General features: G+C 29.4%; 1 protein-coding gene across 1 annotated transcript; it reads left to right on the forward strand.

Annotated features, from left to right (window-relative positions):
- Window positions 1–9,618: 9,618 nt before the first annotated feature.
- LOC105128817 (B-box zinc finger protein 21-like) lies at window positions 9,619–11,100 on the forward strand. The gene is made up of 3 exons (XM_011030645.1): window positions 9,619–9,915; window positions 10,004–10,462; window positions 10,594–11,100. The coding sequence occupies exons 1-3, from the start codon at window positions 9,730–9,732 to the stop codon at window positions 10,876–10,878; spliced, it is 930 nt and encodes a 309-aa protein (XP_011028947.1). The 5' UTR covers window positions 9,619–9,729; the 3' UTR covers window positions 10,879–11,100.
- Window positions 11,101–14,180: the final 3,080 nt, after the last annotated feature.

Below are 14,180 nucleotides of genomic sequence, written 5' to 3' on the forward strand. Positions count from 1 at the left end.
ATATTTTTTAAAACTATAATCTGCATGAAAATGTATTTTTAATGTTTTTATGATTTTAATAGAAAAAAATCTAAAAATATTATTTTAATATCTTTTAAAAAATTATTTAGAAAAGCACCACGCTGTAAAGTATCCCTCCGATAGCTCTTATTACTGGTAGTAAATTCTTTCAGAGATGCTGGATAATAAAAGCATATCTCATACAATCGTGCTAGACTTTGAAGCATTTGGGTATGAACATGCATTTATCTGTCGGTGCCTCAGGGCCAGAGTACAGAATCCAGCCCAAGATTCCGTCCCGATGAATCAATTAGGATCCAAGCACGAGTAAAATAGTAGCGTCGTATCACCTCACAGCGATGCCGACAGCTCGTTTTGCCTATTTTACATTGTATATCAAGATTTCTAGAGAGAGAGAGAGCTTATCATCATTTGCTTGATCATCAAATCCGCTGGACAGAAAAAGTGTAGTTTGTCTTTCTTGTGCTGAGATGAGCCAACGCTTAATCCAGACTGATCATATCCTTGTTAGTTCAATTAGGTTGCGAATCTAATCTAGTACAATCCCTTTGAAAATGCATTCCATGTACTAGAGGAGAGTAAATTAATTAAATTACTTGTAAAAAAAGGGTTGAAATTGAATTTATTGCATTTAATGTTTTTTTTAATCTGTTGAGTAATTTTGATTAGAAAGTTTTTTTAAAAAAAAAATCAGCTTGGTTTTGAATTTTACAAATAAAAAAATTTTAAAAAAAAACAACTTAACCAAAATACAATCGAACTTAAGAAATCAAACATAACCATGTAAAAAAATCATTGTAAACTAAAAACTCATTAAATGAAAGCCCATCAAAATAGTCTAATTAAAAGTTTATTAATTTAAATTAAACTCATTTGAACCAAGCTGATTAGTTTGATTTTCTCATTTAATTCAATTTATTTTAAAAAAAAATTAAAATGGTTTAGTTGGATTTTATGATTGAAATCTCAACGGAATTCCACCTTTCTATAAGCTCTTGATATCAATTTTAAATCTCGAAGACATTTTCATATAAAAATAGTTAGAGTTCTACCATTATTTTAATTTTATATTTACACACATGAACAACAAAATTAGATGAATTAAAATTAGATAATATAACCCTGAAAGATGTAGTTGTGTTTTAAAATTATTAATTTAAATTTTATAAATTTCAGTATTATTAAAATTTTATATAATTATTAATTTTAAAAATCATTAGACAAGTCAATGTATGTGAAGGATAATCAAAACACTCAGTATTAAAAAAAAAATCAGATAATGTCGGTTTACACTTTTCTGAAGAGTGAAAATTACGTTTCGTACGCCACCCCTCAATATTGATAAGTGATAGGCATACCGAACGAAACTCTGCCGTCTCATAAAATAAGCACTCACTGCATCCATTCCCGATGAACTCGATGCGTGGTGGCTGGTGACCTGCACTTGCATCTGATTTTCATGTTTGTTTTCGGTGATTGGTCAACGTTTTCAAGAGAAGGGGTTTCCACTGGCATCTGCAAAAAAACGTTTTATTAAATCGGTTTGGTAATCCAATGCTGTGCTACACTCGAATTACTATCATGTGATATATAGGCTCAAGTAATTGACTTTATAAGTGGTTGAAGCGCCTGAATCGACCTTTCTCCTCCCTCAGTCCTGGTGGTAGTCAAGGAAGCTTGGGTTCGGTGAGCAAAAGTTTTTCTTCGGGCTAAAGCAACGAGTTAATTTTGTAAAGCAATGACGAGGTACCGTTCGAATAGTAAGCGCCATTTGTCAAATGGTCGGCGTGATGCCTTTTAAGTAATCTTGATCATGTGAGGGCTAATCCTACCTAGTCTAGGAGGATTGTTGAAATGATAAATGGGCCTAATACTGGCATTATTAGATAAAAAACTAAAACGCGTGTACGGTGTATGTGTATTGTAGAGCCGGCATTGTTCACGCAAATAAAACATGGTGGATGACACTCTGAAATTTTCAATAATTTATTTTGATTCTCAAAGTTTTATTTTTGATTATGTAACCCTAATGCAAGATCAATTAATTTGGATTTTTTAGACAATGATGGAATTAAAAAAACAAAGACCAGGATTAAAAGAATGTCAAATATACATGGGGTGTCAAAGATTATGTGAATAATACATTTAGGTCCTCAAATTTTAAAAACAATACAAGATCACAAATTATACAATTTAAGTTCTTTAAAACTTAAACAACATCAATTTTGATACAAAAATTTATTTCATTATTTTTTGGTTTTTAGTTAGAAAAAGAAAAGAGATAAGAGTCGTTAGATTCCATCAATGAGAAATAAAATTATTGTTCAAGCCGTTTCTAACCACCAAAATATATTTTTTTGATGTCCACATGTTACATAGGATGAGAAATGCTTCATAGTGGTTGTTTAGACCTATGGTGTTGCTTGATAAAATAAATTTAAGCCAGGAAAGATAAATCTAACATAGTTTGATGTCGTGTTTTTTTACTCTTTTTTGAGTATTTTGAGTTGATTGATTGGTTTGCAGGTATTTTAAAAGTGTTAGTAGAATGGTTCTGGATTAAAATGGCTTGATCAACTGAGTTTTTTTATATAAAAGAAACATTACCTTTATTTTCTTGTCGCCATAATAACAACCAAAATCTGAACTTACAGATGACATGTTGTTTTCTTTGACAAGCGACATGTCGCCCATGTAATTTTTTAAGGATAAATAGGGGTGGCTGCCCTTTTAAACTATCAAAAAAAAAAAGCCTCAACATGTGGGTCAGGGCTTGAAGGGGCCCCCATGCGAGCATGCTTATGACCCAACAAGTCTTGGCTTTTTTTTAGCCCTCTTTTTTAAAATATATATGTTAGGTGTAAATTTAAGATAAAAAATTATTTTACATTGTTGAATTCATAACCCGAATTATAAATTTGATAAATTAAACCATAATACCTGAGCTATTTTTTTTTAATTTTCTTTTCTGATTGATACATAAAAAAATATTTTTTTATTTGAAGAGTCATCAGATTTCAAGGATGAGAGAGAAAGTTTTCATTCAAGCCATTTACAACCACCAAAATAAATTTTTTTGGTGTCCACAAGTTATATATGAGGAGAGAAGCTTGACGGTGGTTATTTAGACCCATTGTATGACTTGAAAAAACAAATTTAAATCAATGAAGATAGATCTAGCCTGGTTTGAAGTCATGTTTTTTGGACTTTTTTTTTTCTATTTTGAGTTGATGAATTGGTTTGTGTGTGTTTCAAGAGTATTAGTAAGGTGTTTTTGGGTTGTAATAACTTGAAAATCAAGGTTTTTTGAATAACAGAATCATTATCCTGATCTTCTTGACACCATAATGGTGATTAAAATCCAAACTTACAAACAGCACATTTTTCCCTTTGCAAACGACGTGTCACCTGTATATTTTTTGCCCTATAATAAATAGAGGTGGACCTTTAAAATATTAAAAAATAAAAAACAAGTTTAGACGTGCTGGTTAGGGTTTGAAGGCCCACCCACATAGACAAGCCAATGGCCCAACACACATCTGCTCTTTTTTAGCCCCTTTTCTTAAAATATACATGTTATTGTGCATTTAAGATAAAAAATTATTTTATTTGGTTGAGTTCATTACTCGAATCACAAGTTTGATAAGTTAAATAACAATTCTTGAATTATTATTTCTTTTTTTTAATTTTTCTTTTTTTATTGATACCTTTTTTACGTCTTTTTGTAAAATAATTTTTAAATTTGTATTTCAACTGATATAGCTCATTTTTGATTTTTATTTTATTATTTAAATTTTTAATAAAGATTTTTTAAAATTACTTTGTGTGTATTTAATTTTTTATGAGATTTTTTTGATTCATCTATAATTTTTTTTTTATCTTTTGTATAGATGAACTTATGTTTTAAGATAAAAATATAATGTGTGTCTATTTCTACTATATTTGATTAAATAAAAAACATATTTGAATAAACAAAATATAGCAAACATAATATGGTAAATATCCTATATTGAGAGAATAAATGAATTAATCTACACATGTCTCTTGATTTTTTCAGTTTTATTTTTAATTATCATTAATAGCTTATTTATTTATTTATTAACATAAATATTTCTCAATTTATTTGATTACACATATATGTAATTTTTTTTTATTTACACTTGTAATTTTTTAACTATTGAAATGCATTGAAAAAACTTAAACACACACACACATACACACACGCGAGAGAGAGAGAGAGAGAGAGAACAATTTATGAGTCAAATAACTAGTTGTTATAATAGAATGTTTAGCAACACGGTGCAAACTGTATTCCCAAAAAAATTAATTTTTTATTAAAACATAATTTTTTTGTATGTTTTAAATTGTTTTAATATGTTAATTTCAAAAATTATTTTTAAAGAATAAAAAAATATCATTTTAATATGTTTTGATATAAAAAATATTTTGAAAAACAATCATAACTACACTCCCAAACAAATAAAAAACATGATGCATTTAAATTAATCTTGATCATGTAAGAGCTTGGAACATTGAAATGATAAATGTTTTTAATACTCAGGATGTTATTGTTAAGGGTTCGAATTTATAACTCAATAATAGTGAGATTTATATCTTGTCCGGTGAAGTATTCAGAGTATCGTTTAAAAGTAATTTTCAAAATGTATTTGATAAATTTTTTTTTTATATATATGTATCTTTGAATAACTTTACCAATGTCTAAAACATGGTTTAAAAGTAATTTTTAAAATGGTTGGGAACACGGTGTAAACCGTGTCTCTAAAAAATTCAAATTTTTTTGTTAAAAATTAATTTTTTATATGTTTTGAATTATTTTGATATGTTAATCGTAAAAATTATTTTTAAAAAATAAAAAAAATATCATTTTGATGTATTCCAATGTAAAAAATATTTTAAAAATAAATATAACTACACTTTCAAACAAATCAAAATCATGATGCATTTAAATTAATCTTGATCATGGAAGAGCTTGGAATACTGAAATGATAAATGTTTTTAATACTCAAGATGTTATTGCTAAGGGTTCGAACTTATAACTTAATAATAGTGAGATTTATACCTTGTTTGGTGAAGTATTTGGACTCACATTTAAAAATAATTTTTAAAATATATTTGATGAAAAAAATTATATACATCTTTGAATAATTTTACCATAAAATTACTGTAAAATACCAAATACATGTTTATAAAAACATCTGGGTCATCCTCGCATTCAGATTTTTTTTTTCTTGTATACAAATTGATCCAAAAAAAAGCGAGCCCCATCTTGAAAGTGTCGAAAGCAGGGTCGGTTTCCTAGCCATTGAATGCATGATTACCTCCACGTGTTCGCATATTGTTCCAAATGCTTCCCGTCAAAGCAGGCACGTAGGAGGTCGTTGATTGATCCTCCCCTCTCGTGTACATGTGCCATGTGCCCTCTCAATAATATGGAAGTGTGTCGATGTACTATAGGCTAGAATAATTATAAGTATCGAGTTTAAAAAACGAAGCCCGACTAGCGCTCCTCCAACAGGACTGGATGCCCATTAGCTGACACCTACTCTCCATTGCGAGGCAAGTATCCGAGCTCTGAAAATACAGTCGAGACTCTTCCTCTCACGATTCCTCTGCTTATTTTAGTGCCGAGAATTGCTTGAATTCATTAATGCACAACTTTAAAGGCATCCCATGCTCCCCGATAACAGCACAGGGAGAGGTCCCATAGCCCCCAATCGGGGATGGGATGACTGAGTTTTGATCTTTCCAAGAGGGGTCAAGTTGTCTTTACAGGAGCCTTTCCATCCCAGAAATATTCGACAATAATTGAACCTTCAGTAGAGCCCGACAGCATCTAGGCTAGCTGCATGTTTGATTAACCGTGTGACCAGTAATTTGTTGGTAGTGATTTTTTCCTCTCGAAGTTGGTTAATTTAAGGATATGGGTGCTGTTCTATCTCTACATATTTATTTAACAGGACAGGTAAAAAAAAACATAAAATAAAATAATTAATATTTTTATTAGTTTTGGTAGGATAATATGTGATTTTCTCAATTTTTTTATGTTGATCTCTTTTTTATTGAATAAATATTAATAGTTCTAGTTTGAGTATCTTAACTTTTCTTTCCTTCTTCGGGTATTTCTCAGAGCAGGAAAGATAGCTACTAGACCTAACTCTTTATATTTTTTACCACGACCTAGTGTTCTTGTTGCATAACAGCGTGGGAAGATTAAACCAGAAGAATGTAGCTTGGTTGGATTATACAAATTTTTTTTTCTGTTAAAAAAGAGGCCTTTTCTTTTTTTTAAAAATACCTAATAAAGGGAGTCAAAGTTGATAAATCAAGGGCAGACCTTGCGAGTTGGCCAGTCGAAATTTAGTTCCCAAGGCATCAAATTTCTTAGATAATCACCAATATATTATATATTTCTCAATTGTTTATTTTTTTAAAAAAATTATTTTATTTGAAAATGTTAGATTTCCTAAAAATTATATCAATTTATTGCATTTATGCACAATTCGTACGAAAAGCATAAAGGAACAAGGACGAGGGGACTTGATTAGGGAACGTCTACTACTTGTATGGATCTGGTTGAGAAGACAATTGATACTTTGGATACCAATACGAGAATCGGTGTTCAAGCACGAGGGTTGCCCTTAAATCAAATAAAACCAGCATAGTTTCAAGTTACAGCATAATTAAGAGCCTTTTTCTTCGGATTGGGTTGGATTGTGCATGTCACAAGCATTAGCCTGGAATAGATAATTTGTTTTATTTTATATTGGATACATCCTAAATGGGATATGATTGATTTGGTGTGGAATCAATTTCAATTTAAAAAAATATAAATGAAGTATTTATTCAATCTGATATTATTAAAAATTTAAGTTAACTTGTGATCCAAAATAAAACATGAATAAAAAAATAATTCACTTATTTTAATTTTTTTATTAATATAAAATTGCTTTAATTTTTTTTTTAAGTAAACTCGGATTAACTTTCCCGACTTGTGGTCAAAATCATGTTTTGGGTTAACTTTTAAATTGTGTTTTAAATTTATAATAATAATTATTTTTATTTTTATATTGATTAAAATTAATAATCAACCTGACTTTCCATAACCTAAACCCTATTCTAAATTAATCTTGTAATTGAGTTTTAAAACTATAATTGTAATTATTTTATCTTTATATTTATTTGGATTAATAATTAACCCAACTTATAAGTTACATTTTATTCATGATCGACTTTTAAGTTGTATTTTAAACTTTAACAATAATCAATATTATCTTTGTATTGATTTTGATGAATGATTAACTTGTCTCATGATTTATATATTGTCTCTAATTAATTTTTTAATTAAATTTTAAAATTATAATAATAATTAATTTTATTTTTATATTAACTCAAATTAATTTTTATAAAGAGCTGGACAAAACCTTCTAGCAAGATAAAAATTCCTTCATTGAACATAAAAGTTATTTTTTGAATTTTACCAACCAGAACGTCTTTGAAGATAACAAAAATGAATTTTTGTATTGTTAAAAAATACAAAAATATAAATATAAATATCATGTACAGTTCACTATATGCAGCACACCAAATTCCCAGTCATCGTCAGAGCATTAAACTCAGAAATCATGCTAATAAAGCATACCACTGACATCGACATGTGATATCCTTTCTACTTTATTCTTAAAATTCAAAATTGAAAAACGCTCATCATCACTTTTTAATATAATAAAAAGTAAAAAAAAAATTAAGGAATTTTAAGGAAGAGGTATTAATACAATAAAAGTCACATTAATTCATTAAAATTAAACCCCTTTGTTGACATCTAATAGTCAGTCGACGGTAAGTTCAAGGTAATGCTTGTTGGCAACATGACATCTCTCTGTTGTCAAAATCCTCAATTTAGCACTTTTTTTCCTTAACTTCTACAAAAGTTCAGACACATGTTACACGGGCAGTCACTGTCCCCCGGGGGAATAGACGAGTTCAGGGTTTGATTCCGCAGCTAACCAAAACCCAAAGAACAGCTCGGCAGAGGCGCAGCGTGGTCCCATGAGATTCTCATGGCCTCCTCGGTACTGTTCGTGGGCCTAGCACTACGGTACGCTGTATAGTTTAGATAGAAGTGACAGCCAAACCTACAGAACAATCCTTAGGCTCTAGAATTTATCCGGGCCAAAAAATCTTAAATGAGAATAAAAATTAATGAGAAATTCTATGCAGTTTTTTATGGTGCTCTAACCAGTGGCATATTTACTTTTTTGACTCCCTTGAAAAAATAAAAATGATAGACATAAAAAATAAAATAAAAATTATGAATTAATAAAAATATTTTTATCTATAATTTTCTTTTATATTTATATTTTTTTATAATAGATTCATGAAATAATTAATAGAACAACACTAGTTACCGAGCATCATAATATTTTTGTTGTCGATAATATCGTTTAATTAGTTATTTTGTTGATTAACTTAAAAGAAGTGAAAAACATATAGAACAAGGATAGATAAGTTACAAATAAAGATATTTTTACCACTTTTTAATGAATCATAATTTTTTATATTATCTATTTCTTTGGAGTGTATTAAATGAAGCGGTTAATAAGATGTCAGTGGTTACTCTTTGTGCGTCGGAGGAAATGAAGCGGTTAATAAGATGTCAGTGGTTACTCTTTGTGCGTCATAAGAATTTTTTTAATTAACCCCTAGCAACCCAGACGAACATGCACCTCTTCAAACTAACAAAAACTATAATGTATTTTTATATATGCGTGGCTTTGAAACTTGAGGTATGAGTAATTATAAATTTAAATACATTGAGATATAAGATTTATACACAAGGATAATTACAAAAAGTTTTTTTCCCTTTATATTTTATAAATTACATTTTATATTCAGAGTCAAACAAAAAAAATCAAATAAAATATAATATTGAGGATATAAACTATTACTGATCATGTAAACTACCAGATGAACATTATAATTTATAAAAAGTATAGAGAAAAAATAAAATCCAGATCAAAAGAGTTCTTGTACTTATCTTTTATTTATATAATATACATATGCATAATTATTATAAGTTTTTGATCCTCAATATTACATTATTTTATCCTAAAATAAAACCCTTATTTTAGTTGAAATAAGTTCAAAGGTTTTTATCCTTGGAATAACACATGATATTTGTATGTCACACTAAATGCTACTAAGACTTGGACAAGTTATTTTATTTATTTGGAGGTTTCAGGTTAAACTAAAATCAGAAAAAAAAAAGCCTTTTCTATTGTATAATTCGCAGCCCAATAGATTCCCATTGAATAAATAAATAGATAAACAACCGAATCATTTGTTTCGTTTGGCCTTTTATCCTGCAACAAAGTTGGGTGAGGGGACTTTTAATTAATGAAATATATGTAGTGTGTGTGTGTATTATATAGAAAAGGAGTAAAAAGATACATAATATTTATGTTTTTGCTTTTACCATGTTTTTATCTCTATTGTTGTTTTTTTAATATATTACAAGATTATAACCAAACACTAATTGAATTTAAAAAATAATGTTGTCTATAAATATACAAAGTACAGTACCCAGGCATGATTTTTAGCCAAAGAAAGCATAATCTCCTTACCATCAGTCTTCTCTCCCAGTAGATGCAGAGATTACTTGGCTTAATCTGAACACAGAGGCAATACACGATGAAGATCCAGTGCGATGTGTGTAACACAGAAGAGGCATCGGTGTTTTGCACCGCTGACGAGGCCGCTCTTTGCGACACCTGTGACCACCGTGTTCACCATGCCAACAAGCTTGCTTCAAAGCACCAGCGTTTTTCCCTTCTCCATCCTTCCTCAAAAAACTTCCCCATCTGTGATATCTGCCAGGTGTTTTTCCCTGTTAATTTGGCTCCTTGATTAATCATTTCTTGATAAATCATGGGGGTTGATGATTAGTTTCTTGTTTACTTTGTAGGAGAAACGGGCTTTCTTGTTCTGTCAACAAGACAGGGCGATTTTATGCAGAGACTGTGATGGTCCAATACACACAGCGAACGAGCATACCCAGAAGCACAACAGGTTTCTTCTCACAGGAGTCAAGCTCTCTGCTACATCTGCTGTTTATATATCTTCTTCCTCTGTTACCAACAGTGGTGGTCATCTCGTTCCTGATTCAAAATCTCAACAGCAGCAGCAACAGCAATCAATCAAGAAACCTGTGTTTGATGCTCCAGTGAATTCCAATCCACCTACAGTTCCCAGTACCTTATCTACAAACACAGTAGCAAACAAGGGTGGGTATAATTTGGTAACAAATGAAGGGTTTGGTTCAACAACAACTAGTACTATATCAGAGTACTTGATGGAGACTCTTCCTGGCTGGCATGTTGAAGACTTTCTTGATTCCTCTACTACTCCCTTTGGTTTCTGTAAGGTCTGCATTTGATTCTTTCTTTCTTGGTCAATCATCTACTAATTATAATTTTCCTTTTTAGTACCGAACGGGGAAAGTTGCTTACTTTGATATCTTGCCTCAAATTTTAGAGAAATTTCTGTGTTTTGTAGATTGATGATGTTCTATTGCCGTTTATGGATACTCATGATCTTGAGAGCAACATGAGTTCTTTCTCACCAGAAAGTTTGGGCCTTTGGGTCCCTCAAGCACCATCTACTCCATTCACATCTCGACAGTACTATTTTCCACAGGTGGTAGGGCAAAGTGGGTTCAAGGAGATAAAAGAGACCACAAACATGAAAGCTGACAGAAGGTTGGCAGATGATGTCTTCACTGTTCCACAGATCAGCCTCCCAACCAGTATAAGCTCTAAGAGATCTAGGCCCTTATGGTAGGGCTAAATTTTCATTTCAGTCATCAAGAACAAGGCCTCATGCTTTGTAATTTTGATCATATGTCTTTCAATCAAGGAGTTTTTTATTTTTATTATCTGGGTTTGAGTTGGTCTTCTTGTATATTGCCTTCTCTCTCTGTGGTATAATCATCATGGGTTTTGTTTCTGTCTTTTATGCTTGCAAAAGCACAGCATTACGTGAACATGAATGAGATTTTCAGAACCTTTTTCTCTGGAATGGAACATGAGTGAATCTTGCCAACGTAGTACCGAGCCCTGAAAAGATCAAAGAAGAATGAACCGACAAATTTGTCTTTTGTCTCTAAGAAGTAAGGGAAGTGACAGTTAAAGAAAGAGAAGTCGTCCCTTTTAGGTTTGTGTTATCAAGTGTCAATATTTGAGATTAGGGCGCTGTAGAAGGGAACTTGGCTAGAACAAGGAGGAGAAGATAAACATGGTATGAACGAGAATAACAGCGAAGATGATAGTGATCGGATAAGGGTGAGGGTGTCGAGTAGAAGCAAAAGTGATGGTCTGATTGTGTCCAGTAATGCGCAATCTCCTTGGTGCACTCTGTAAAACTTTATTATTTTGCTTCATTCCCGTAACATTCCCTAATCCATTAAAATTGTGGAAAAAAACTTCACCTGGATAGTGGTGTTGAGGCCGTGGCATAAAACTCATCCATGTTGATCAGACGACCCGGTGACTTGTCGATCCCGGGTTTTATATGGAGCAAGTTTAGAGTTTGACCTAAACAAACTGGTATAGAATACAGATAAAGTCAAGTAAGGTTTATTTTCAAAGAATATTTTAATAAAGTTTTATTTTTTTTATACAAGAAACTTCAACTTTGCAATTAACTAAGTTTAAGATATATATATATATATATATATATATATTGTTATTTTTAAATTTAGAACAGCATGATTCTAAATATGTCAAATTTAAGCTATTTAAACTTGAGAATAAATTAAATTCCAATCAAATTTAAGGTGCTTGGATTTGGTGGATAATCAAGTTTAATGCGTGTAGACGTGTCATCCAACAGTAGAAGTGGAAGAGCCACAATGGAGATTAAAGGGACAACCTCCTTAATCTTTTTTTTTTAAAAAATATTTTTTATATTAAAATTTTAATATAATAATTTAACAAGTTGTTTTTATTGAATTATTGGTCCTATCTCTTTTTTTATATATATAATATTTTTTGAAATTTTAAACTATTAATTAGTTAAATAACCTTTTATGCTTTATACTTAATGTTTTAGGTAAATTTTCTTTATTTTTTCTATTTATGTTATTATTTAATTTTAGTTTTATTTCTTAATAATATGATAATTTATGAATTTGTTAAATTAATATGTGTATATATAATATTATATGCATATGAATATGATTTGAAATAAGTTTTGATGAATTAATATATATTTTGTTATAAATTTCATATGAAAAATGATAGTGATTAATGTACCAGTGATTAAAAATGAAGTATTGAACAACTAAAAAAATTAGGGATAGAATAAATTTTTTTAAAAATATATTAATATTTATATTTAACTCACTTGTATAAAATAACAAATTAACAAAGAATTGTTGTTAATAATTTTATTAGTCCCTAAAAGATTTAGAAATAGATGATGAAAGTTTCATTGTATATATTGAGAAAGAATATCTTTAATGAAATTAATAATGAAGTCATTACTAAGCAATTTTAAAAAATAAAAACTTGAAAAAAATAATTATAATGCAAGTTTTTCATTTTAAAAGTATTCTTAAATTAATTTTGCTTAACCCGGGTTAGTACATGTATTTCAAATTGATTTCTTTATACATAACACATGTTTATACAATATATGATATCAAGTATTTATAATTTGCCCCTTCGTTTAAATTTTTTTGGCTTCGCCACTACTAGTCAATTAGTCTAAAATAACATAGATTTGACAAACATACTAGACTCAAGATACTTGGATTCTACGAGCAATGAGGTTCAAAGTAGTGTTGGCTTGGCCATTAGTCAAATCCAAAAATAATATAAATATGACATTTATATTAGACTCAAGGTGTCTGAACTTGATGAACAATTAAGTCTCAAGTGTTTGGATTTGACAATAAACCAAGTAAAAACAATATGGATATAATAAGCATGTAATTCCCAAAATACTTAGACATCATCAATCAATTCTAAGGTTTTATACTTGATATTAAATTATCTCCTACAAAAAATATCAAATACATGATAAATTATCATATCTCTCAATTTAGAATAGTTGTACACATCAAAATAATAATTTCTCTGTACATATAAGTGTGTATAAGGTCTTTCAAGGAATCTTTTATATTTGTTGTCTCGTTAATGATATATAATAGTTTTTTTTTCTTTTTACATTTTATCAATGTCATCGAAGTTAGAAGACTTTCCACCCTTTATTTTCACAAGAATGATAAGTTTTAAAAAAATATAAATATCATCTGAACCATTTAAGACATAAACTCTTTTGTTTCCAAAATAAATATATAAGAACTTATGGACATTAACAAATTTAAAAATTAGAAACAAATATTTGTATCCTTGAAATTTAAGAATTTTTAAGTTATTTATTACTTTAAGTTATTTAATATATTTTTTATAATAATATTAAATTTATTACTTTAAGTTTTTAAATTCTTCCGATGGAGACTATATTTTGTAAGCATTCAAGATCTTTAAAATTAATGTAGAGTTCTTTGAATCGAAAATAAATTAAAATACCTTTTCGACTAGCCACTATTTTAAATACTAACTGACATTTTATTTGTGCATTTTAAATTTTATAACATCATCAGTTTTATTTAACAAAAATAAATAATAATAATGTTGTTTTGGAGTTCACCACGCCGGGTTAGGTATGGATCGAGTCCAGTGATTATGGTTGACATAAGCATTCGTTTCCTCGTCCTCTTTAACAAGGAAGCCTTCCCTTCTCATCAGGTAATCTCAGGATATGGATTGCATCACGTTTTGAAATTTGGATCCATGTCAGATTTGGTCAGGTGCGAGAAATAATCATCTGATTCCAACCAGAGTGAACATGTTCTGCCCATTTCTTGGAAAAAGATGACGAAAAAAGTATAGCTAAACTAACTCAATTATTCAACTAGTCCTAGAGCTGTTTATTTTTGTGGTTGAATTGTGTTTTATGTTTTTCTTTTAATTTGTTTTGATTATTATTTTAATTTTTTTATTTGATATGATGATATTAAAAATAATTTTTTTTAAATAAAAAATATTTTTTTTATATATTTTTAAGTAAAAAACTTT

The sequence above is a fragment of the Populus euphratica genome, unplaced genomic scaffold, assembly GCF_000495115.2.
Source record: "Populus euphratica unplaced genomic scaffold, PopEup_1.0 scaffold11.1, whole genome shotgun sequence".
Lineage (NCBI taxonomy): Eukaryota > Viridiplantae > Streptophyta > Magnoliopsida > Malpighiales > Salicaceae > Populus > Populus euphratica.